At 43.2% G+C, this 27,280-nt stretch overlaps 1 protein-coding gene across 4 annotated transcripts in view; it reads right to left on the reverse strand.

The window, feature by feature from the left end:
- Positions 1 to 19,818: 19,818 nt before the first annotated feature.
- The window catches only part of FERMT2 (FERM domain containing kindlin 2), a 375,557-nt gene continuing 368,095 nt past the window's right edge, over positions 19,819 to 27,280 (reverse strand). For all 4 annotated transcript variants that reach the window (XM_069208559.1, XM_069208557.1, XM_069208560.1 and 1 more), the window contains one exon: positions 19,819 to 21,015. In XM_069208559.1, the coding sequence (XP_069064660.1) occupies positions 20,842 to 21,015 (174 nt within the window). In that variant the 3' untranslated portion in view covers positions 19,819 to 20,841. The remainder of the gene's footprint in view (positions 21,016 to 27,280) is intronic.

A 27,280-nucleotide genomic window follows, 5' to 3' on the forward strand; every position in this document is an offset into this window, starting at 1 on the left:
TATTATTAAAGTCAATGCTAACCACTGTGTTAGTTCTGAATCCTTAGTTTGTGCTTCTCCAGACCAAGCACTCTTAGGAAATGCCTACCGGTGTGAATGATCTGTGAATCCTACACCTTATAGTCCCCTGTAAAGAGCTCCGACACCCTACACTGTTATGACAGGTGATCTAAAACTAATGAATTACATGTGACGGAGAGGCCATGGAGAAATGAGAGGCCCTTAAGGTTTTACTTCCTTCCTCCACCATCTATTCATGTGAAAAAGCTTTTTTAGATCTTATGTACCTAAAAAATAAAAGCAGAAATCGCTTGGTAAATGTAGAATCTGATCTGAGGATTTAGCGTTCCTTAATAAAACCAAATATTGAAACGTTAGTCGCTGAGATGCAGCATCAACCTTCCAATTAAAATGTTTCGATTTTTTCTTGTTTTTCTCCCCAATATAAAATAATGATATCTTTAGTAATTCAAGTATTTGTTTGGTGTGTACTTGTTTGTGTATTTTTTGTGAATTACTGTTTTAATGTTCGAAAATTAAATTGTACAAATTGCTTCGGGGTCCCGGGCTTCCAGTAAAGATTCAGTGTGGGACATCTGGAGTCAAAAGGTTGGGAACCACTGATATTGTTCTTTAAAACCCCCTGCAAGAATTACATCGCTTCTCAGACAAGTAACTAACTACACTAAATGCACATTTGACATAGTGCTTTGATGCACTGGACGTTATGTAGTTTGAGTGTTGCTGCCACTGGGCTGGTTTAGTGCGAGTTTAGCTGCGATCAGTGACTGCAAGTTCCGTAGCACACTTCAGTTTTTTTTTATATATATCATTGCCATTATTTGATTAACAACATTGAGGGCAAAGCTTTACTAATCATTACAGTGCCTTCACTTTGCAAAAGTAATTAAGCAAACTCTGAAAGCCAGAGGATGCAAAATATTCTCAAACCTCCCACTGCACTAAATGCCCGTTTTGCATGCCAAAGGCTGCAGTGAAATGTGCGAAGTGTAGAACTGGTTGAGTATAGTCTACTGCGCAGTGTTTAATTTGTAAATAAAAAGGTGCCAGTGCCCAAAGCCCTCCTCCAACTCACGTGGCTGCTGTATTTAAATGTGCGAGCGCAGAATACTGAGGCAGCGCAATCCTGAAGCCATCTCAAGCCTCTTCAATCCATTTACAGCCACCCCCTGCCCCTTCAGCTCACTCTTGCAGCTTTCTGCTTTCTCCCATTGTGACGCTTTTTCATTTTTCTCTTCCTCTGTCTTTCCCATGTGTGTCTTTTGCTCGCAGTAAATGCCTGAAGCAGAAAAATAAGTGCCGGCCCTCAAAAATAAGTGCTGGTGCTCTGCATCGGAAACAACAAGCACAAATTAAGCACTGTGTTGGGTAGTGAGTAGAATGTTGACTAGTGTTACAATTCCTGGAGGGAATGTGGAACGTGGAAAGGGACGGTTGAGCAGTTACTGCCAGGACGGGGAGAGAGGAGGCAATAAACTAGAGAACTCCAACCCGGTGTAGTCTCCTTTTCAGTGGTAGTGGAAAGAAACTTACCGTCTGCACTGGAGTGCGATCTGTGCCGATTGCATTTTCAGATTTAAATTTCGAAGCGGGTCAACGTGTGCTGGTGAAAGGTCGAAGACGAAGTCGTGCACGTGTGAGGTACGCGCACATTATTTTCCAAAGAAACAGTGTTGTGAGCGCTACGATCGCGCATGTTGGGAAAGTGTGGAAAGAGAAGTACAACTTCACATCGAAAGAAGAGAGCTCTCTGTGTGTGTCTGGCGGCCATTTTGACTGGTTGGAAAGAAAACACAACAAGCCCAACCAGTCATAGAAACGAATGGATAACAAGGAACAGTGGCAGCCATCTTAGCAGGACAATATTTTAATGCATTGTGTCAACACTTAGAGGAAAGACAGGACAGATTGTAAAACATACTTTTGACAAAATAAGAACAGGATAGCAGAGTAATACCACAATTTAGGTATATATTTTGGATATAATGGATATTGGCACCTGCACCATTCTTACAGATGGCAGGAACACCACCTGTAGATTGGCAAACATGGAAGGAGACATTTGAAGCATAGCTGGAGGCGATTGAAGGTGACACTTCTAAAAAGAAAAAAGATCTGTTAATTTACAATTTGGGAACAGAAGGAAGGAACATCTTAAAAACATTGCCAATAGAAGCAGTTAGTATCTTAACAGTGGGGAATGATGAAATAGGGTCGATGTCTACGGTTGATGAGTATGCCTCGATAATCAGCACATTGGATAAGAGGTTTAATTCAAGGAAAAACATTGTTCTTGAAAGACATAAGTTTCTTCAGCACCCACAAATTCCAGGAAAGTCAATTGACGATTTTGTGGCAGCACTACGTACTCTGGCGGCTACTTGCAATTACAGAGAGTTCAGAGACGAGATAATTCATGAGAGAACAAACAAAAAGATTCAGGAAAAACTTTTAGCTACTGAAGATGTGGATTTAGAAACTGCTTTACAGTTGGCTAGGAGCATAGAACATTCACAGATCTGCATGCGAGAAACAAACAACGTCAAAACCGTGGAGATCCGACTTATAAAAGCGAAACAGGCAGCAAAACAACCATGAAGAGTAGCAAGGCAAGTGGATGTGACGAGCATGAACTCTTGTCGTCCAGAAACAAAAATAACTCATGTTGGCAATTCAAAGAACTGTGCAGCTGTGAACCAAAAGTGCGGGAAGAGAGGTCACTTCACGAGGGTATGTAAAGGAAGCACTGGCATGAAGAATACTGCGCAGACAGTCAAAATGACTGACAACACCTAAGCCACTTCAGATGAAGATGAGACTGTTACCCTTATGCTGTCGTCCAAGAGTCAGGAGGACAATGGTACTGTGGAGATATCTTCCGTGGTGGCGACGCGGAAGAGAAATCCACCATCTGCACAACTGGGTAACTGTGCTTTGAATTCGCCTAATATGGTTTTTAAATGTGCTTTGATATGGTTTGGCTGCAGCAACCTATGAAGGCAGAAATGATTGTCTGCTAAAGATGTAATATAAATGTGCAGGACTACCACTACCAAGATGCATTGTGTAACTCACCAGAGCATTTAATCAAGTAATCAGGTGCCTGCAATCATTTGCTCAACCCAAGCATTTGGCCTGTGACCAAGGAAGAGATGTCTGAAACGCGTAAGGCCTGGAAAATGTGTAAAGAATTCTTTGAATGTTACTGGCTTTGCTGCTTTCCAAAATGAACTGCAACCTGTTGAGAGGGAGCTTTCTGTCCAGAGGACAACTTTATTTATACATATACATACAAAAATTAAAGATCCAGATCCTCCCCGCCCCATTCGCCCCAATGGTGTCAAAAGGTCCAGGATCTGACTGCTGATGGGCCTGGCAAACCTCATTAAATCCTGTTGTGCTGCATAAATGAGGCAAAGCAGCACAGCAGATGACAATAAAATGTTAAGTTCTGTCTCTGGTGTGATAAGAGGACCGGATGAAATGTGAGCCTGCAGAACTCTGTGGTCAATGTGCACGTTCATCCAACCATCTCTCAATACCCAGGACGTCTTTGTTTTGACAAAAAGTGTTGGGACACCAGGAGAGTCCTTGAAAAAGCAGGACTGTCCACGCAAAACTGGGACATCTGGTCACCCTAGTTAATTGGCAAGCATGTTTATAGGCGGCGACAGGCCTTCCTCATTTCACACTGCCAGTTCATCAGTGAATGTCCCAGCCGGGATAAGGCCTTGCCGTTGGACCAAAAGTCAGTCCAGTGCAGCAGCTGCTAGCACCTCCGGGCAGGGGCGGCTCCTTTGCAATGGGAAGGAGTATTGCCCCACTGGCTGAGCCAACAGCTGAAAAATAAAACAATATTATACCTAGGATGGCCGGCCAAACTGCCCCCGTGCACTGAGCTGCAGGCGAAGCCGCTCAGTCCAATCCTGATGCTGCTCTCATGTTAGGTATAGCATGACAGCAGCACCAGGATTTCATGGGAGCCTGTGCTGGTGTCCCTGGGACTGCTGGGACACCAAGAGAGCAGAGGAGCAAGGCGGCAGGTAGAGGTGGCGGAACACAAGTTAAAAAAAATATATGTATTTTATTCCCCCTCCTCTTCCCCCCCCTTTCTCCGCCCGCCCCTCCCCTTGACATTTGAAACGGCCAGCGCTGCCCCCAGGGCAGTACAGATTGACCAGAGGGAGAAACGCAATTGGGCGTGCAAGCACCAAGGATAATGATAGCTTTCCAGGGGCAAGCAGGAGCTCAATTTTGAGCACCCGCCATCTTGGCCTCTTCCCACCATGAGGGCGTGATTTAACAAATATGTTAGGTTTAACGCAACTTCAGTTTAGGTGAATTTACTTGTTTTCTTTTGCCTGTGCAGACTAACAGTTGGTATGTGCTAAATTATCATGTATTTTTTACTGCTCACATTAGAACAGTGAAGGATGTATCCAGTTTTTGGTGCACATGTCCCTGTTAGCCACACGATTTGATCTCCAATGACAGTTGCCCAGCAGAGGAGCCTGGACAGACCCACAGTGTGTGAAGCTCCTGTCAGTGGCCACATCTGTGATGGAGTCCTCGGAAGACGGGTGCTGCAGCCAGAGGAGCCTGGGAGTTATTGGTGGGGGTTGTCTTGCGAGTCCCTGGCAGGGAGTGTTCAGCTGCCCTGTCATCCAGCTGATCAAATGATTCTCTGGTTGTTTCTGTAGAACTGATAGTCCCTTTGGGCTGGCTGCTGCCTGAGATCTAGAGGCGAGATGGTACAGAGTGGTTAGGAAAGACTATAGCCTGAGCCACCTGCGAAGACACACCTGAGTATGCTACTCTGGGGTTGGAGCTCAGTGAGCTACATGCCCTGGAGGACAAGATTGTTGTTGTGGTGACTGAGTGGTGGATCAGCCTGGACCAAAGTGAGGCAGAAATTTCTAATGGACATTTGGCTTTGTATCTCTCCAGTTTTGTTGCCTGCAGGTGGTCTTGCAGTAGATGCATGACCATGAGGCAGGATAGGAGGAATAGGCTACCTCTTCACAGGGGCAAACTAAGATGGATAGATTCACGTTCACTGTGATGAGTCTACAAGGGGCTTCGGATGGAGGGACTCAGCAGAGCCATTTTCCAGAAAGCGGGGTACACACAGCTAAGATAATCACTGCTCATACCTTTGGTATCTTGGCTCAAGCAGTTAGGCTAATTTCGGAGGCAAAGTATTTTTTTTGTGTGTTCGTTCTTGTGTTTTTTTGTGTGTTTTTCTCTCTCTCTTTCTCTCGTGGCCACAGAACTACTCTACACCGCTTTAGAAAAATAGACAATATTTATCTGAATAAAACAAGAAAAAAATCCAGCATACACAATGAAATATATCACTTTTTATAGGTTTAAATGAGTCTTAATTGATTGGAATCAATGGTTGTCACACAGTACCCGGGACGTGTCAAAAAACAAAGACAATGAGGGCCGCAAAGGAGATGATGCTTCGAAAAGCAAGCGATGTGTCGATTCCTTACAGCGCAGGGGAGGCGATGCATCGATTCTTTCCTCACAGGTGAGGCGATGCACTGATTCTTTCTTCACAGGGAAGGTGATGCATTGGTTACATATTGTGGTGTGGGGTCAATGAGAAAATGACGCCCAGGGCGATGTGTGGAAAATCCAGATGCCCTGTGTTGATGTATCCGCTTTGAAACAGGAGCTAAATTGATTTTTCTGCCACGACACTGACGCTGCGCCGCTTCTTCAGCCATGGGGCAGGTGCTGTGTCGTTTTTTTTCTGCCGCAGATCGCTGATGAGTGGATTTTCTCCTCAGGTTACCAGCTTTAATTTCCAAGGGCCCAGAAACTGGATCTGGCACCACTTGGCAAGTCAGGACTCTTAGCAGAAGAGCCCAGGAACTGGCAGATGAAGTCTTTGATGTTCCTGTGACATCTTAATAGGAGGCAAGCTCAGTTCACGCCCTCGAAGAACCTTGGCAAGCAGGATGTAGAAAGCAAAGTCCAGTGTTTTCAATCCTAGGACAGAAGCAGGAGGACAGTACAGCAAAGCAACAGGCAGAGTGACAGTTCCTCCTACAGCGTCCAGCTCTTCTTCCTAGAAGAATATCCTCAGTCCAGAAGAATTCTAAATTTGTGGGGGTAGAGGTCCAGTACTTATACCCCTTTCTGCCTTTGGAGTAGGCAAACTTCAAAAGGAAGTCTGAGTAGTGCACTAGACCCTGCCTTTCCCTGCCCTGGCCCCAGACAAATTTTAGAGGGTTGGAGACTGCTTTGTGTGAGGACAGGCAGGTGTGTCAGCTCCTCCCACCACTCTAGCCCATGAAGACCCAACAGGGTATGTATGGCACACCTCTGTTTCCTTTGTGTGACTGTCTAGATGTAATTCACAAACAGCTCAACTGTCCTGACCCAGACATGTATATCACAGACAGGCAGAGGCACAGAATGGTTAAGCAAGAAACTGCCCACTTTCTATAAGTGGTATTTTCAAACCTACAATCTAAAAAAACAACTTCACCAATTTTTAAATTGTGAGTTCGGAGACCCGAAACTCCATATCTCTATCTGATGCCATTGGGAAATTACACTTAAAAGATATTTCAAGGCAATCTCCATGTTACCTATGGGAGAGAGAGTCCTTACAATAGTGAAAAACAAATTTAGCAGTATTTCACAATCAGGAAATGTAAAACACATCAGTACAGTACATGTCCTACCTTTTAAATACACTGCATCCTGGGTGAAGGACGTAGACAACAGATCCAGTAGAAGTAACCCCCAATTTGTTGGCTTCCTGGAAAGAGTTGAGAGCTTGGCATTTCAGACCCTCCTAAAGCAATGGTTTTGATCATGGATGGAAGCTGACTCTTGCTGTGTTTTATAACTGCAAAGGCGCATAGATTGCTGCACAGAAGCTTAAGTTGTTGGCGGGACGATAGGTGAAACACCGCCCTAGTCCCGCTGAGTCCACCATGAATCTCCAGCCACCACGATGGCAACACTGTGAATAGGGACTGACGGCGAGACTCCAGCCACCTTTACCGCTGAGCAGATTTGGATGAGCCTTACTGCAAGCTAACTGTGGCAGTCCAACCTATTCGCAGATTGGAAGGGGAGAGGGCACAAAACCTACCTTTTTCCATGTTTCCATTTTGGACTGGACCTGAATGGACATCACCTACCATCACTGCTGCCACTGGACCACGGAGGACACATAACCATGCTGTCAGTGGACACTAAGGTAGGGATATTGCATGTACTGTGTAAGTTGTGTGGGCACTGCACATGAGCTTGGGACCTCTGCAGAAATATACATGCCAGAGGTATTTTTTTAAAATACCTGTGGCATGCATATGTTGGGAAGACATTTGTGTCCGTGATTGATGGTACAGTACACATCGCACACATACACAATTCTCATTGTGGTGTCAGTATTCATTGCTAAATGAATGCTGGCATCACACTTGTTACCATGTCTATCTGTCACATTAGATGTGAATCGGTACCTGTGATATTGTGAGAAGTGGTGTATGTGTGCCAGTACGTGTATGTGCGATTGGATGGTTTAGGGGGAGGGAGGGGAGAGAGTGAGAGTGAGAGAGACACACACACACATTCATACAACTGGTGCCACCTGTCAGGGGAGTCTTCCTTGGAGTTTCATTGTCCACTGGGGTCCCTCTGGTCAGGAACAACGAGTTTTCACCTCCAACACACATCGGGCACCTGGGCCCGTATGGGTCCCCTAAGGGCACTGTGTCTTCTTCATGCTGTGGCTCGGGTGCAGGTCCTGTTGGTGCAGAAGTCTTGTTGTGCTTCCTTCTTCTAGTCCAGCTAAGATCTGAGTTCTGGTGCCAGGGGAGCCCCTTATATCCTGGTTTAGGGGGCGTATAAGGGTGTGAGGGACAGTGGCCAATAGGCTACTGTCCCTGCGGCTAGTCCGCCCCTGCAGTGATGACTTACTGTGGGGAGTATGTCACTTTCTACCCAGAACCCACTCTTATTCGGGTCTGCTAAGGGGGCAGAACCATTCCTTGGCTGTGCAGTCCTCCTAGCCCACCCTAAAGGTGTGGTTAGTTTTAGGGAGGTGCACACCTCCTGCATAGCTAATTTCCCGACGGCAGGGGCAAGAAGGTATTTGTCCTCCATTGAGGGGACAACTGTCAGCACATCAAAGGCTGGCAAAGCCTTTGAGGCTCACCGCACTGATGCTAGTCTCACTCGCCAACCTGGGAGAGAGGAGGTGTGACCTCTTTCCTGCCCAGGCCCTTTGTGTTACATCCTGCCAAGTTGCTAGTACCACCGGCAGGAGGTCAGACTCTTGTCTGTGGTGGTAGCAGCTCTGGAGAATACAGGACTTGGTAGGCACCCTCTAAGGGCACCATCTGGGCATCCGCTTTTTAATCCAAAACAAGGTCATCATATTCAGGGTTAAAAAGCTCAGTGTTTGATACCAAACATGACAAGATTTGGCCATTGCAGAGCTAAACATCTGAGCAGTGGTCAGATGCCAGTCCATGTTATCCAATGGACCGCCGGTTACTCGGGCCAACATCGCATTTTAAATCCCAGCACAGGGCATATTTTCTCCTGCGCATATGCCCTTGCTCATGGAACAGTGCACTCTGCCGCCTGGGCTAGAGGGGGCCTGCCTTCGGGGTGACTGACCTGTACGTGGGCAGTAACAGGGACTCGGCCTGTACCTGGTGTGAGCAGAGTCGCACTCGCGCAGCAGGCTGCTCGTGCAGTTTAACATGGCAGCTTTGCAGTCTCTCTTTTGCTCGGGGGTACTCGGGGTGGCACAATCAGTGCTGAAGCCCTGGTAAACCCTTTACCATGCCCTGGGTACCACTTACTGGGGACTTACAGGGGTGGTAAGGTGCCTGCCAATTGGCCTTTGCAATTCAACATACAATTGAAGGGAAAGAGCATTAGTACTGGGGCCCAATTAGCAGGCCTCAGTACACTATCAGACCAAAAACAACAACATCTGATAGCTCAAATGGGGGCATAAAGTGGGGGCATCTGCAAAGATGCTACAATACTTCTATATGCTTCATGTTTTCCAGTATTCCTTTAGAGGCAAACTCCCTGTCAGAGTGCTCATCAATCTTATACTTAAAATATTTTGGCGATGGCTACCTCATGTTATCCTCCCCTTGACTTTAATTGCCTGACTTACCAATTGCTTCCTGTACTGGTTCTTAATTTAATTTTAAATAAAACTTCATGGCTTGCACCTCAGAATCTTGTCTTGTGAATTTTCCTATGTGCGTTCTATAGTTTTTTTATGCCTAGAGCTCTCTTTGGACCTGACACATATCCCCACCCCCATCCCTCTAATCAGTCCTTTTAATAGAAACAATCTAACAGTTTGGTAGCAGGAGATGGCTACACACACTGGATCAAAGTTTAGTGCAAAGTTTAAATTTGAGAATTGCACTTTCCAAAAATGTTAAAGGATTAAAAACCCCAGTTCTCTTGCTCAATTCCTATTCAATCCATTAACTAATAGTCTTGAAATCATGTGCATCATGTGTGATTGAAGTTTTTTTTTTAGTGTTTCCCTAGTTTTTGTGACGCCTTTTATCTCCTGTCTTATATTCTGATATCCAGACAAATACCTTTCAAGCCTTATATTGAAATCCTGGTGTGATTGGTTTGTTGCTTGTGTTGGTTATAAGTTTCACCCTAACATGAGTGCAAATGGGTTCTGCTTTGAAACAATCTGTAGCTACTGCTTGTGAAGGAGTTAAGATGGTTCACCTGCCCACAAAATGTTACTAAATTAAGGACTTCATACATTTATTGTTTAGAGAATGGAACAATTACTGCTGATGACCAACCTCAGTCAATTCCTTTAAATGGTACTTTTAATGTGAAAAAAATACAGATTACTTGGGAGGTGGTATGTACGAGGCAAAGTCACATCCTAGATTGGCATAGTTTATAGTATTGAATGAATGGGATCATGTGGCAAATGAAAAAGTGCAAAAGAAAACGATGAAAGGTTATATTAGAAATGCAATGAGTCATTGTTTCAAAAATGAGACTGTGCACACGGATGAAGTTCTGATTGGCAGTAATTTCCTCTTCCTGGAGGTCCCCTCTTGAGTACGAGGGTAGCCGACTTCACTCTGCACACTGATGATGGAATGATTGGCATGGCCGTAATGCAGTCTTCACCAGAGCCTCCTCTACCATACGAGGTTGCCTACTTCACTCTGTACACAGGCTACAGCCCAATCGGCACAGCAGTAATTAGATCTTCACAGCAGCCCCCCCCCCCCCCACTTTAGCATAAGGGGTCCCAGACTTCACTCTTCCTACAGGCGTCATCCCAGTCAGTGCAGCCACATCTAACTTTATGACAGCCACATCCTTGCATATAGAAATCAGCTCTACCTAGCTCTTCCCATCAGCCATTGGTCTCCTAAAATGTAACCCAGAGTCTTCATGTATTGTACTCTTTACAGGAAAACACACACAACCATGTGTGCTGCAAAGCACTGCATACTAACATATGATGTAGGCCAAGGATGAGTTAAGCACACAGCAGCAGAACTTTACCTGTGTGAGCCTGTAGGCCTCACTCTAGAACTAGAATACCCATCTCCTCTTGGCATCTACTGGGGTTATAGTTATTCTGTATACACCAGGTGCAGAATCTTTTCTACTTAAATGCATATGATGCTCCAGTGTAAGGTTTCTTTGCTTATTAAAATGTCTATACGGTCCTGTAGAAGATCTAAATATCCATACTGGAAGAATTCAGGAGCAAAAACTGCTAAGTTCAACAATGGTAGGCTGACATGTGGGATCTGGCCTCCAAACTTGTATTGAAGATCCGATCTACACAGCAGCTGTGTGTGTGGCATGTCCGATATGTGAAGATGATCTGTAAACCACCACTGACTTGGCTATTTCAGAGCTACAAGAAGCATTCTTGCTCTGGAACATCACAGCTTAACTCCTTTGAAATCATTGGGATGGGTAAAAGCACTGAGAAATTTCCCTGTCCAGTCAATCTAAAGTGCATTGCCCACGGACTCTGGTTGGTAATATCTTGAACTGGGAATTTTTCTTGTCATGTCTGCAAACAGGTCTACTTGTGGATGGCGTGTTTGTTCGAAGACGTCTTGCAGCACCTTTTCTGTTGATGATCCAGTCAGGATTTTCTTGCACTGACCACAGGTGTTACTTCTCTGGTGGATGTATAGAACCCTGGAGCACTCAGAGGCTGAAGACCATAGTAGTCTTTAACCGGTTCTGTGCCCAGGACGTAATGGTTACGTCCTGGGCACAGACCCCAGAGGGAGCGCTAGCGCTCCCTCTGTGGGGTCCCCCACCCCCCCAAAGTCAGGGATGGAAGGGGAAGCCCCCGGGGGGGCAAGGGTCGCTCCCGGGGGGGGGGGGGGGGGGGGCTGGAGTTTGGGGTGGCAAATTTATTTTAGGCCATTTCTGCCCCCCCTGGGGGCAGATCGGCCTATTGTTATTAGGCCGATAGGCACCAGGGCAAATGTTTTTTGTGTGTTTTTTTTTGTTGTTTTTTTAGAGATGGGGAGCGGCCCATTAGGCAAGGGTCGCTCCCCTGGGGGGCAAATTGTATTTAGACCATTTCTGCCCCCAATTCGCCGATTTTAGGTCAATCTGCCCCAAAGGGGGCAGAAACCACTAGGCACCGGGGATTTTTTTTGGCGCCAATGTCTCGCAGGGGGAGCGACATCGTAGGCAAGGGTCGCTCCCGGGGAGGGGTGGGGGGGGGGGGTTCGGGGGCAAATTTATTTTAGGCCATTTCTGCCCCCCCTGGGGCCGGCTGAGCAAGAGGCCAAAATACACAGGTAGGCACTGTTTTCTATGAAAAAATGTGATGTGTCCACGTTGTGTTTTGGGCCATTTCCTGTCGTGGGTGCTAGGCCTACCCACACAAGTGAGGTATCATTTTTAATCGGGAGACTTGGGGGAACTCTGGGTGGAAGGAAATTTGTGGCTCCTCTCAGATTCCAGAACTTTCTGTCACCGAAATGTGAGGAAAATGTGTTTTTTTTAGCCTAATTGAGGTTTGCAAAGGATTCTGGGTAACAGAACCTGGTCAGAGCCCCACAAGTCACCCCATCTTGGATTCCCCTAGGTCTCTAGTTTTAAAAAATGCACAGGTTTGGTAGGTTTCCCTAGGTGCCGGCTGAGCTAGAGGCCAAAATCTACAGGTAGGCACTTTGCAAAAAACACCTCTGTGTTCTTTAAAAAAAAAATGTGATGTGTCCACGTTGCGTTTTGGGGCGTTGCCCGTCGCGGGCGCTAGGCCTACCCACACAAGTGAGGTATCATTTTTATCGGGAGACTTGGGGGAACATAGATTAGCAAAACAAGTGTTATTGCCCCTAGTCTTTCTCTACATTTTTTCCTTCCAAATATAAGAGTGTGTGTAAAAAAAGACATCTATTTGAGAAATGCCTTGTAATTCACATGCTAGTATGGTCACCCCGGAATTTAGAGATATGCAAATACCCACTGCTCCTCAACACCTTATCTTGTGCCCTTTTTGGAAATACAAAGGTTTTCTTGATAGCTATTTTTCACTCTTTATATTTCAGCAAATGAATTTCTGTATACCCGGTATAGAATGAAAACGCACTGCAGGGTGCGGCTTATTTATTGGCTCTGGGTACCTAGGGTTCTTGATGAACCTACAATCCCTATATATCCCCGCAACCAGAGGAGTCCAGCAGACATAACGGTATATTGCTTTCGAAAATCTGACATTGCAGGAAAAAGTTACAGAGTAAATCGTAGAGAAAAATTGATGTTTTTTTCACCTCAATTTCAATATTTTTCTTTTTCAGTTATTTTCTGTAGGAAACCCTTGTAGGATCTACACAAATGACCCCTTGCTGAATTCAGAATTTGGTATACTTTTCAGAAATGTTTAGGTTTCATGCCCATTTCTGTCACTGACTGGAAGGAGGCTGAAAGCACAATTTTTTTTAAAAATGGGGCATGCCCCAGTAAAATGCCAAATTTGTGTTGAAAAATTGGGTTTTCTGATTCAAATCTCCCTGTTCCTGAAAGCTGGTGATTGTAGCACCGCAAACCCTTTGTTGATGCCATTTTCAAGGAAAAAACCACAAGCCTTCTTCGGCAGCCACTTTATCCCATTTTTTTTTTTTTTAAACGGAATGTTCACTGTATTTTGGCTAATTTCTTGGCCTCCTTCAGGGGAACCCACAAAATCTGGGTACCTCTAGAATCCCTAGGATGTTGGAAAAAAAGGACGCAAATTTGGCTTGGCTAGCTTATGTGGACAAAAAGTTATGAGGGTCTAAGCGCGAACTGCCCCAAATAGCCAAAAAAAGGCTCGGCACAGGAGTGGGAAAAGGCCTGGCAGCGCAGGGGTTATGGCAATGGAGCCAATCTCCTGATGGCCTCTCAGAAGGAGAAGTTGAAGACAGTCTTTCTGGAGGTCTTGACATTGATAGAGTGCCTCCTACATGGAGGTGGCTTAGACATCAACCTATTGTCTTTGATGGCATGGATGCACCAGGTCTTATTGGTGAGCATTGTGGCGCAGTACCTGTTCTCAGTGTTTAAGGCCTTGGCGTTGAGTGGTAATGAAGTCTTTTTGCTTTCCTTTTACGCTCTTTAGATCGATCTCTTGGTAGTTCCTTGAGCGTGTGAAAGAGACAAAAGATAGATGGCAAAACGTCTTTTTGCCACTCATGACATTCTGCAGCTGCTTCCTGAAGTCTCTCCTGCAGGTAGTGGAGCCTGAAGGTAGCTGAGCCTGATCGTCTATCTACTCTTCAGCGTCCCCATGGACATTTAAAAAAAAAAAGAAAAAAAAAAAAAAGATATGTTATGTCTTCAGGATGTTGATTCTTTGGAAGACATACTACACAGAGGTCCTGGGGATCTGACTGGCCTTTTTTTCCCCCCACAGTCATTGGCCGAGCACAGAGCACCTCACAAACAAAAAATGAAGACATTCTTACTGAACAAATATGATTCCGGTTAGAAGACCAGTGAAACAACCTCTTTAGTCCTAAGGGACATTGAGTGATGTGGTTTAAACCAGATTTTAAATGTTTTTTTAATTCAAAAAGTAAAAAAAATGGGCTTGGTGCTCCGGGATCCATGTGTGAGAAGCCAAAACAATTAAATGACCTGTCACCTCTGGGGAATGATGGTACATTGGAGCAGGGGTGAGGCCATTAAAGGCACAATCGAGCATTGCACTGTATCATTTTAGTTTGTGAATTACACTTTAGTATAGTGACTATTTCCCATATTATAGGAGATATATTTGAAAAGGAAAAAACGCAATGTGGGCATTTCAAGGCTTTCTTAGGCTTCAAAGGCAACTTAAAAAATATATATATTTGCAATTTTAGGATATATAAATGATATACATGTGTATTTTTATTCTTTCCATTTTGCTGTATGCTGTGTTCGTTATCAAAGGGCGTGTTGGCTACATGCGGAGTCCGCACTCTCCGCTCCAAATCACTTCCACTCCTCACAAACCATCATGCAAGGACACCGACACTGCTGGGTAGTATTGTGCCACTTCACTATTATGATGTTCCCTGAAATAGCCAGCAACTGGGTATGATCTATTCCTGTTACTAATTAGAGATAGATCATACCCAGTGGCTGGCAGGTCTTCATTACTATGTTGTAGATGCTGTACTGAGAAACATCAGAGGGGGGAATAGGGAGAGAAGACTCAGACAACTAGGATACCGTTATAACAATAAAACATACATTTACTCTGTAGTTCAATTTCATCAGTGTCTCTTGAGATGTCAGTGATGTCAAAAGATGTCAGAACATGTCATAAGCAGTGCATGGTGGAGATGCTAGTTATAGTTAGTGATGCTAACTATAACTGGTGAATTTGTGGTTTTTATTTTAAGCTGAAAAACGTTAACGTTGTCACTGAGAAATGCACCTAACTATAATGTTACTATAACCTTTTTTTTCTCTTCAGTGAATTTCGAAACTTGTTTTTTTTTTTTAGTAAAAAAATGATTTACGTGTGTTTAAGACCTGATATTTATAATTTCTAGGTGGATAAATTGTAAATGAAAGTTTAGCTACTTTAGTTTAAACTTGGGTTCTATATCGAAAATATATTTTAACTATAAATAAGGTTAACCTTTGCTTTTTTCTTCCATTGAATATATTACCTACTGGCGCTTGACAGTAGGTAGTTATATAGTTCAGACCATGTTACCATAGAGAAAGCGTTTTTTTACTTGCCTACATGTTTGGCACCAGTTGACGAATCGTCACTACATTTCCCCCCCAAAAAGTGTACCGGTGATTCTCGTTGCACATGGAAAGTTTTGGGGTGATCCGTCAAATGGGGGCAGAGAAGAAAAAAAAAAAAAGGGGCGGGGGGGGAAGGTTGTGTTTTCCCATGTAAATTACCATAGGAGCTTTAGACATGACTACACCCAAACCGCTGGACAGAATTTAAGAGGATATTTGAGGCTATGAAGAAAAAAAAAAAAAACATCCCCCCCCAAAAAAATCACTGGTTAATTCATACACTAATTCATTCACTCATACATGCACTCAGACTCATGCTCCCACTCAGACACTCGTGCACCCACTCAGACTCGCACCCACTTTCAAACCCAGACACTCACAGATCCACTGACTGAGACAGGTCTTTTTGTCAACCGCTGTTGTGCATGGCCAAAGGCTGTGCACAGCACAGGGTGGGGTGGTTATAAGGGCTTGGCTGCAGGCTCTGTGGCCAACTCCCGCTGTGCATGGCCAAAGGCCATGCTTGGATTAACGTATTGTAACTAAAATTATTTTGCGTTAAAAAAACAGAAATTCACTGAAAAAAAAATAAAAAATAAAAAAAAAAAAGGTTACAAGGACGTTCTAGTTCGATTCTGAATTTATTCGTATAAAGCCATCGAAATTCAGTAGTTATAGTTAGTTATTTCAAGTACCTATAACTCACCCCCTAAGATAACCATAACTCCACAAGTCAGCCCATCCTGGAATCCCCTAGGTGTCTAGTTTTAAAAAATGAACAGGTTTGGTAGGTTTCCCTAGATGACTGCTGAGCCCAGGACCAAAACCACAGGTGCCCCCGCAAAAACAGGTACTTTTGTATTTGATCATTTTGATGTGTCCACACATTTTGGGGCATTTCCTGTCGCGGGCACTAGGCTTATCCACATAAGTGAGATACCAATTTTATCTGGAGACTTGGGGGAAAGCTGGGTCGAAGAAAGGTCGTGGCTCCTCTCAGATTCCAGATCTTTCTATCACCGAAATGAGAGGAAAGTGTTTTTTTTTTTGTTTTGCCAAATTTTAAGGTAATAGAACCTGGTGAGAGCCCCACAAGTCACCCCATCCTGGATTCCCCTAGGTGTCTAGTTTTCAAAAATGCCTAGGTGCCGGCAGAGCTAGAGGCCAAAATCCACAGCTAGGCACTTTCCAAAAAAGAAGTCAGATTTCAATGTAAAAAAATGTGATGTGTCCATGCTGTTTTTCCAGTCGCGGGCATTAGGCCTACCCATGCAAGTGAGGTACAATTATTTTTTATCGGGTGACTTGGGGGAACACTGAATAGAAGAACAAGTGTTATTGCCCCTTTTCTTGCTCTATATTTTTCCTTCCAAACGTAAGACAGTGTAAAAAAGACATCTAATTGAGCAATGCCCTGTAATTCACATGCTAGTATTGGGGCCCCATAATTCAGAGATGTGCAAATAACCTTATGTGCCCATTTTGGAAATACAAAGGTTTCCTTGATACCTATTTTTGACTCTTTATATTTCACCAAATGAATTGCTGTATACCCGGTATACAATGGAAACCCATTGCAAGGTGCAGCTCCTTTATTGGCTCTGGGTACGTTGTCCGGGATCCTACATTGGTTTCACACCCATTTCGGGAGGGGAAGGACACAAATTTGGCATGGGTGGTTTAAGTGGACAAAATGTTGAGGGCCAAAGTGTGAACTGCCCCAAATAGCCAAATCAAAAGGCCTGGCACCTGAGGGGGAAAAAGCCTGGCAGTGAAGGGGGTTAAGTAAAAAAAATACTGTCTTCTGTCACATGTTTGAAATGAATAACTGAGTTGAAATGAGCAGCCACTTGTGTCTCTAACCTTTGGTATAGTGAGAGCTATTTCTGATCATTGAAAACCATTGTGATCTACTGCCTAATTTAAGTTTTGATAAAGGTACAAAGAGGCCAAATAAACACTGCTCAGAGTACCCGATTTCTGCTGCAGGGAGCATATAGCATTAATGGCACGTGAGCTGTATTGCAAAACATTTACATCTGGGGTCCCTATGGATCAGTTTTGTCCCTTTGCTCTTGAGATAAAACCTACCAAACCCAGACATTTCTGAGAGACATCCAAGGGAGTCCAGGGAAGTGTGACTTGCGTAGATCCCCCCAATGTTTTCTTCCCCACATTTGAGTGGGATCACTGCATCGGCACAAATTTCCTACCACCCAACGTTCCCCTCAGTCTCTCGATAAAAATGATACCTCACTTTTGTAGGTGGGCCAAGTGCCTGTGACAAAGGAGAGCCAAAAAGATGTAAAAAATGAGGGAGAACCAAAGTGGGTTCAAAAGGGCAGTTTGGGGAAAAAAAATACTTTTTAGGCTGACAAGTGGGGTAGAATTTTATATCAGTATAGATGCGACAATGCTGGGTGGAGGGAATTTTGTGGATTCTTGCAGATTCCGGAAGGTTCCATCACAACAATCTTTAAGGGTGCGGAGGGGGCAGAGAATTAAAGACTTATCCCCTTTAGGTGGGGTGGGGGCATAACCATGCCCATACTGGTTGGTAGCCACCAGCACACTTTTTTATTTTTATTCCCTGGCATCTAGTAGGCTTCCACCCTCCATGGAATGGGTCGGGGGTAATTGCCCCATCTACCCACCGGTGGGAAGAACAACTTTGTTCCCATTTAATTGGGGTGGGGGTATAGACATACCCCCCACCCTCTTTTAAAAAAAAAAAAATCTTCCCTGGTCCCTGCTGGGCTTTCTGCCCCCTTTGGGTCGTACGGGCCTTGCAAAAATAGGCTGATCTGCCCTCAAGGGGAGGCAGAAATGGCCAACAGTAATGTGCCCCCATGGGGAGCAATCCTTGCCCAAGGGGCTGCCCCCAAACAAAATACACAAACACCAATCCCTGGTGCCTAAGAGGTTTCTGTCCCAGGAGAAGATCGGCCTAGGAGAACTAGGCTGATCTGCCCCTAAGGGGGGCAGAAATGGCCTAAAATAAATATGCCTCCGAGAGGAGCGACCCCTGCCTAAGGGGTCGCTCCCAATCTGTAAAAAAAAGAAAAAATAAAATAAAATCCCTGGTGGCTAGTGCTTTCTGCCCCCCTTGGAGGCAGACTGGCCTAATAAAATTAGGCGGATGGGGCAGAAATGGCCTAAAAACAATCTACACCCCCCCCCACCCACCCCCAGGGGAGCGACCCTTGCCTAAGGGGTCGCTCCCCACATGTAAACAAATAAATATATCTATCTCTCTAGAGGTTTCTGCCCCTCCGGGGGGGCAGATCAGCCTAATTACAATAGGCAAGGAGGGAGGGGGGGGTGTGGGGGATGGGGAATTTGGGCAGAAAAGGCCTTAAAAAAACAAATGCCTCCCAGAAGAGCGATCCTTGCCAAAGGGGTTGCTCCCCTTCATTGTTTATATGTCACCAAAACAAAAATCCCTGGTGTCTAGTGGGAATTACTGCAGCCTAGTTGCTTCATGATCGGGCTGCAGAAATGCTCAGAGACATCAAAGGAAAGGAAAGGGCTTCATCTTGGGGGATGCCCTCTGGGGGCGGGGAGGGGTGCTCTACAGCTTCCCCCGGAGGTCCGGTACAAGGATGTAATGGTTAGGTCTGGGGTGCCTGAGCGCCATGCCATGGGGCGTAACCATTACATCCTTAGTGTTTAAAGGGTTAAGAAACACACAATCAATTGTGTTGTATCTTTTTCCATTACGGCACAGAACTTATACAAGATTATTCTGCTAGCAGATTTCCAGTTAAAATGTAGCATGGAATAGAAAAATTCATGTTTTGCTATTGTAACTTGAGCAGCATAAAATATGACAATTTAGCACATGCAAAGTACCTCTTAGACTGCACATTAAGCTAAAAATCTCATTTTAAATATGCCTAGCATATTTATTAACTCATTCCTACTTTTAGTGCTGAAAATATATCTATGTTAACTTGCATCACATCTTGCGACACATTAACACTATCAAACATACAGAAAAAACATGCTACTGTAGGACAATGTTGACTGACTCCCCTTTGTTTCTTCCACCTAACCACATAAATCATTCAACAAAAGCCATGTGTGACTCACACCAGACGTTTGGGAATGGGATGTGTAGGAATCTTTTATTCCAATGACTTTCAGTATTGAAAATTATAGTAGTTTTAATATATACCCCTCTCAATTTTCAAAACGTTCATGTACATTTGATGCTTCACAGTGGTGTCACTATGTGTGATCCATTCACACGAGGGCTGTTGAACAACTGAGTTGCACCTTTAAATCTGTATGGGCATGTTTAGAGATTGAACACTGACGAAGAGCAAAGAATGTGAAACAGTTAGATGCGAAAGTATTTTAAGTCTGTGGAATTGCTGCACACATTTACTAATGGTGTTTGAAAGTGCAAAAACTATAATTTATTGGGTTATTTTTTTTTTTCATTACATATTGCAAATCAATATAGTTTGCATAAGATGCCATCACGTACACGAAGTCAGACCAGTGAACCTCAAACCAGAAATACAAGAGACTCTGAAATAAAAGGAACTCCTTTTATTTAGTAAATTAAATGCATTAATAGCCTTTAAACCAGAATACAACAGCGTCCGAGTAGCACCTTGAAACAGGCTAGGTCTGGTGATTTCACATCAATTTTAGTGCTTTTTTGCATGATTATGGTCAGTTACAACTGTTATATCTAATATTTCGCAGAGATAATATTTTATTAAAATAACATTTGTCTTTAACAAATTGATAAACAAGTTAAAAGGTTAAGGTACTTGATGCTCATTGCATGGTAATTATAATTACCACTTCTTTAATAAACAGGTGCACAAGTCATTACAAATAGCAAGTTAATTGATGTCGAGACTTCAGATCCCTATATAATTCTAAATGAATTGTTAGGCACTTGAAAAAAAACTGTACAATTGTATAAAAGTTGTGTTTTTTACATTAGTTACACAAACATGTATACTTCATAGACTTTTACTTCATCATTTAACACACAAGTTGCATATCTGAGGAGACAGAACTATGCTGGTGAATACTAAAGTGTTTTAATACTATATGGTGTACAAATAAGAGAAACATACATAAAAAGAAATGCTAACCATTTATAGATAAAATATGCTTACAGCACTGTGTAGTATATCCTCTAAGCAACTATGGCAGCTTAAGTAGTGTAGTACTATAGAAGGCAAGAGGCTTCAAAACACAAGATCAAATTTACAACATTAATAAAAACATGCCTTAAACATGATAAATAAACTTCATATATAAAGCCCTGAAAAGTCATAATAAATGGCTTAGATCGCTTATGATTTGGCTAGCTTAAGGACATTCTTCAGCTGTCCATTCTATTGGTCCTGTTAGATGGTCAAAACAGAACTTGCAACAAATCATGAAAGCATTTAAAATGAAGTGCTCATTAGTGCACATACTGTACATTTGGTAGAATTAACGGATCTTGTTATGCAAAACTTTCCACGATTGGATATGTCAAGCTTACATTATTAAGCAGCGTACTTCAAGAAAATAATGGAAAACAATGGTCGCAGTTTACAACCAACCACTAGTAAGTTTGTAAAACATCTCTTCATCTAAGCTTTCGTTCTGGTCTTTGGCACGTGTCGACAAGAAGATGTAACCACCAATGAATTCATGAACCACTTTGCAATCAACTTCAGTACATATAAAAGATAGTCTCATTTCATCAGCGAACTCCACAGTAACCTGGGAAAGAAATAATTTAGTTTAAAAAAATGTAGTTCTGAATTGCTACAAACAAATCTCAAAATGCTGTGTACCATTATGTTTGCTTAGTTTGAAATGAAAATGCTTAAGAACATTTTCATTTCAACCTTCTACACATTTTAAAGACATGCTTTATCAAGATTTTGAAGCCGGCAGGATGGAGAGGAAGTTGACAAACCTAAAATTTACTCTTCTGTCCATTGTCTCTCTATTGTCCATGCACTACGTTTTTACACCAAGCAATACCACTAAGAAACAGTGCTTGAGGTGACATTGTATTTTATAAATATTCTCAAGGACTGCCCAATAAAACCTGACAGTACTGTTTTGTATACGTACACATATGAAATGAGGCAACACAACACTGCTGGGCCGTCTGTAATAAGTTCTTCAGAAACATTGTGTCAAAGGGCTGTGCACAACTAGGAAGAATGTTCTATAGAAAACCATGTCCTATATAATCCAGAACAGGCAAAGTTTGCAAAGAGTGCACCTCAAGTTGCCTTCATTGTTCAAATTTGGGAAACATTTATTCCTTTTGGATGACTGGGTCTTAAAAAAACAAAAAATCAAGAGCAGTAACGATATCACGTCAGAACTGCTACACTAGTTGACTCTGCCTTGAGGAAATATCGGTGGATTGTGGACTGTTACATAACACACTTGCATCTCTACGACCAAGATGGAGATAAATATTTAGAAAAAACAGTTTTTAAAAGTAACGTTCAGGAGGCATCAGTTAATGGATTTACATGAAGTTTCTTCGGGACTCTGATACCCATTCATTATGTCCTGAAGAATCACCAATACTCCTGTACAAACGCAGATAGCCAGTTAATGCATCTTAAATTCTGAATCTTGTCTGCGCCAGGAATAAACAATGAAGAATATTAATATAGCCCAATCTTCTGGCCATTCTTACATTAGGCACATGTCGCAAAAGAGGCTCGGTTTTTCAGAGTTGAGTCCCTGCATCTACCTACTGGTGTGTCTGAGGAAAAGAAGACTAATTTTACAAGAAAATAAAAAGCTCTTTACACAGTGAGGCTTTGTTGGACAGTCTCCTAAGTTATTAATTCCACGAGGAAAAAGAAAACTGCATGCATGCACAAAACGGCACTTTCAACATAAGTGGCTTTAATAGTTGGAGCATTGGGAATGTCTGCTATTTGAAATTGTATTTTCTTGCTAAAATGTGTTCATCATTTGAGCTTTATTTCGGCCACAGATATCATAAAAGCAATACATATACATGTATAAAACCATGATTCACAATACAACATAAAAATACAATAAAATCCCCAAGATAAAGAGTTACACATTACCAAAGCCCAGGGCATAAAAATCGCACACTAGGTACTCTATCAAAAGGATACATATGGCTTAGTTCTTAAAATTTTGTGAACCTAAACCATAAAATGATTAAACAAACTTCTGAGTCAAGCAAATAACACATTAGAGCTTTACCAAATGGATTTAAATTCTTAAAACCTTAATTTTCTCCTCGTTGTGTTATAAGGACGCCTGGAATAATACAAATGTATAAACAAAAATCTAAGCATAACCAATATTAAATCAATTAAGAAACATGGTCTCATTAAATAAATCGTGTATTAATATATAAAACGTACTCTAATATGCCATATTGCCGCTAAAACTTTGCCACAGCGCACACCCCCGGTCCGTGGGTATTAGTTCTGCAAATCTTAAGGGCCAAATGGCAGTCCCTACTGCCCATGGGAGTGCAGAGAGGTCTTATCCAATGGGCCCTTTGCTTTTTATTTGTGGGACAAAACATGACTAATTGATTCCCTAGTGTTACACCCCATCGGGAAAGAGTCTGTTGAACTATCAGTTTGCTTCCACCTGGAAGAAAGATCACATACTGGTAAGGATCCTAATCTAAATCTTATATAAAGTGCATGTGCCAAAGGATGTAAAATAATATAAAAAAGGTGCTCAAACTCATTATGACACTTAAATGATAAAAAGCTGTCCGTCATACTACCGGATGGAACAGCTGCTAAAGATGACGTTTGTACACTTACCCAGTATGCATCCTTCAAGTTCTGTGAGGTGTTGTTTTGGGAGATGCAAAGGATCTGCCCAATAGGAACTCAACCCAAGCTTGAGGAAACCGCTTTTTACATAATGACTCCATGGAATTTTCCCAACCTGGGGGTCTCTTAAGAGCATTCCTAACCATGTCCTATAAAGGACAAAGGCAGCTGTGGACCAAATCCGAAACAAATATTGCAACAGTCTCAGAGCAGCAATATCTGCAATAGAGTACAAATTCAAATCCATTCGGATAGGCAAGGTAGGAGAACGTGAGGGAACCTTTAACAGGACCTTAATAAAAAATCTCTGCTCTTTCTATGTTGTGGAGTTTATCATGGCACCACAGCTCAGCACCGTACAAAGCACCCGCTCTAGCCTGTATTTTATAAATATCTACCTCAGGTGTGATGGGAAAGGTGGATGTTCTGGCAGCAAATTTCAAAATGCCCCCTGTCTCGTTTAAGGGACATAGTGCACTTTGTCAGATGTGCTGATCATTTATGGGAGTTTTCTAGTCTAACTCCCAGATAGCCAAAATCAGTAACCCGTTCAAGGACCTTACCATCCAACACTATACTTTTCTTTGCTTTGCTTTAAATGTTGGGTCACCAAGTACCATGCATTTGGTTTTGGTGCTACGTATTTGTAGGCCATAATCCCTACAAAACTAAGAATTTCTCCAAAAGCCTAGGTAATCCAGAGGCAGTTTGGGATAAGAGCAGGGTATCATCAGCAAACAACAAACATGGTGTCTTGATCCCACCCAATTTCGGAGCGTCATTTAAGCTATCAAAGAAATACGGAATGCAAGCATTTATAAAAAGTAAGAGTGGGAGCCAAAACACAAACCTAACACCTTTCTGTATGGGAAACTCTTTAGATAATTCTCTGTCCTTCCCCCACCTTACTCTGGCAAAACTGAGTACAGTTCCCTGATCAAATTTAACAAAGGGCCCAGGACTCCAATTTTGGCCAATGTCTCCCATAATTTGGAATGGGGGAACCAAATCAAAGGCGGATCTGAGATCTACAAAGGCGATTAACAACCTCCCGCTGTCCAGGTCCACCACCTTCCGTTTAATTGTAGGAAAGCGGAAGACCTGACCCACCGTTGCCATCTTCTGCCTAAAGCCCACCTGCAAGTGACTTAGGGCCCCCATTCTCTTCTATCCAGGCTCTGAGCCTACCCAAAATCTGAAAGGAAAAAAATATTTTGAAGATTATCTAAAAGGCTGATCGGTTTATAATTATCCAGAGCTGATTTGTCCCCTTTTTTGTAGATAGGGACAATTTTTGCGCTCTTCCAGGAGTGGGGAAAGATATTACTCTCCAAAATAGCGTTTGAGACTTGATTAATGTAAGGGCCCCATAATTTCCAATCAGACTTGTACAGGTTAGATGGAATCCCATCTAACCCAGGAGTCTTCCCTGATTTTGGGCCATAATAGCTAGCTCTATTTCTTTTCTAGTGAACAGTATAACACCTGCCCCATCTACCTTATCCATATATACACTCTCTAATATTCCCTGGAAGATCAAAATCCTGGCTGTAAAGTTTAGTAAAGTATGAAATCCAGGTTAATGGAGGGATATGACAGTCGGGCCTAGAGCTCAGATTTTGTCCTTCTGGGGAAACCAAAGACCAAAACCGCTTAACATCAGAATCCTTGGCTGATACCAGCAAATTTTGCCATATATCCTTCGTCCACTGTGGCTTACTAGACTTGATTACAGCAGCGTAGTCGCACCTTGCCATCGTTATAGCTAGTCTATCCTGTTGTCTGACTGCTTCCAAAAGACCACACTTGGCCCTCCTACAGGCGCTATTAAATCATACATTTTGTTTATGCACACTAGGCCTCCCACTTCCCCTGTTCTCTGTAATAAAAAGGGCCTTCAGGGAAGCAAAGAGCTCAACATGTTTAGCCATAATCTGGTCAGGAAAATGAGGACTGGACGCAAGGGCAACTGTATAACTAGAAATTAAGTCAGACATTCGAGCTACTAAAGCACCTTTATTCGTAAAAGCTTTCCATCTTAATACACACTGAATGCTTGCCAGCTCCAAGGGTGGGCGTTACTCCCTGGTCTTGTTGGTTTATCCCAGGAACAGGAAACTACCTATCCCACTCTAGCATCAGGGGAAAATGATCGCTGTAACACTGATCTCTCACTTTAAGGTCCTTAATTTCATGCCAAATCCTATCATCAATAAGCAGGTAGTCAATCAGGCTATTGTAAGACCCTCTGGAAAAGGTAGAACGTGCTGGAATATCTGAGGGGAAGCACCCATTCCGTGGCCATAGGCCATATAAACATCATTAAGTCAATAACCTGCAACACCCTTGGAGCTCATTCCTCAATATGGAAAAGATCGTATTCCCCAGGTTGCATCCTCTTCCTGAGTTAACTCTGCAAAAAGGGAATTGGGTTCTAGAAAAGCATTGAAGCCTTCAGCTATAATGACAAAATGCAAGGGAAGTAATTCAGCCACAAGTATATTTAGCAAGGAGATACTTTCTGAGGTTTTACTAGAGGGCCCTGATCTATTGTAGAGATTAACACACAAAAGCAGGGGACCCAATTTTGGTTGGATTGAAACTGGCAAGATGGCAGGTGACCTCAAGTGAATTTCCTTCACTTCTCCTGCCTGGGAAATCTTTACTCACGTATAAGACCCCTCTCCTGCCCTCCCCGCAGGTGAAGTGATGGCCTCCTAGCAGAATGAAATATACCCTTGTCCTTGCACATTTGTAATAGCCCATGTTTCCTGAAAAAGACATACTACAGGAATTAATAAAGGAGCCCCAATCAGGACCACCACTCTTGTTCCATAAGCCTGCTATATTCCAGGAGTTTAATGAGGGATAAAAAGGCCTAGGTCTTAGATGAATATTATTAACAACCTTATGATGAGGTGCTAAAGGCAAAATTACAGGATCTTCTACTGTCCTTGGACTCTCGTCCTGAGTGTCAGCCCCCCGTAGTAGACTCATGGGAGTGCCCATTCAAATCCCTATGTGAATTTCCACCCTCATACAATAGTGTAGTGTTCAAGGGGGCTATTGATTCTTTGTCAATAAGTGTCGGATAGATCAGAGATTTGCGTTTTCTTTGGGAATTTCAGCTGCTTGCCCAGGGTCTTACACTCCCTCCAAACAGTAGCTGCAGAAGGGACCGTTGAAATAGAAGGTGGCTTGACAGAGCCCATAGGGGAGACCTTACTCTTGGGGGGCAGCAGATGATTCCTTGGCTAGGGTAGCCCAATCGGGATGGTTTATTTGAAGGACAATATTCGATCCATTGCATAGTGAGTTACGGACCTCCAGAGATATCAGGCCTTTGACCAAGTCAGGAGTTGCAAGGACTAGCTCAACGGTATCCCAGTGGCCTGACTTGCCTATATAGCGCTTGGCAAAAATAATATCGGAACGTATGATAGCCACATTTCCTGCCATGCCTTATCCAATGGGTAGCCTTATTTTTTAGCAACATAATGTCTTCTAGAGTATTTGTAGATCATTTCGGGACCTTGCACATATAGATTGAGTGGTCACTTTTATAGTTTATTTCTGTGGATTGCCTAGCGGGGCAATTCCATGACTCTCCTATACAGGAGCTAGACTGCGAAAGATGGGTGCTATGGCTAGATACTCTGGGGGCATTTATGCTTCCCAATGATGGCCCTATTCTGGTCAGAAACTTATCGGTCCGCACGTCGGGTTCCTTCCTCCACTCTTTAGCAGTAAGCAGGGTGAGTTTAGGACTTTTCAAGGAGGGGGGGGGGGGGGGGGGGGGGGGAGTCTCCCCGGACCTCTTCTTTACCTCCGGACAAAGAAGGGTGAGAGCCTCTGTCAACATTCGTTTCAGGTCCTTTACTCTTGTTTTAGATCCATAATTAAGTTGACTACTTCTATTTGAACATTTCCACCTCTAGCCTGTCTGCTGGATATTTCCACATTAGGATCCAAGCAACCTTTCTCTGGATTATGGTCAAAGTCTCCTAATAAGGAAAAACGATTAGAGCAAGGTATGTCATGCACTATAGTGTTTCTGTTAGCGACACCCACATCTATCGTCTGAATAGAACTTTCTTTCGGCCTTTAGATCAACTGCATCATCAGACCCTGCTGTCAGGAATAGACCCTTGCGCGGTCCAGGTCCTGCCCAAAACTCCACTGCA

The sequence above is a fragment of the Pleurodeles waltl genome, chromosome 9, assembly GCF_031143425.1.
Source record: "Pleurodeles waltl isolate 20211129_DDA chromosome 9, aPleWal1.hap1.20221129, whole genome shotgun sequence".
Lineage (NCBI taxonomy): Eukaryota > Metazoa > Chordata > Amphibia > Caudata > Salamandridae > Pleurodeles > Pleurodeles waltl.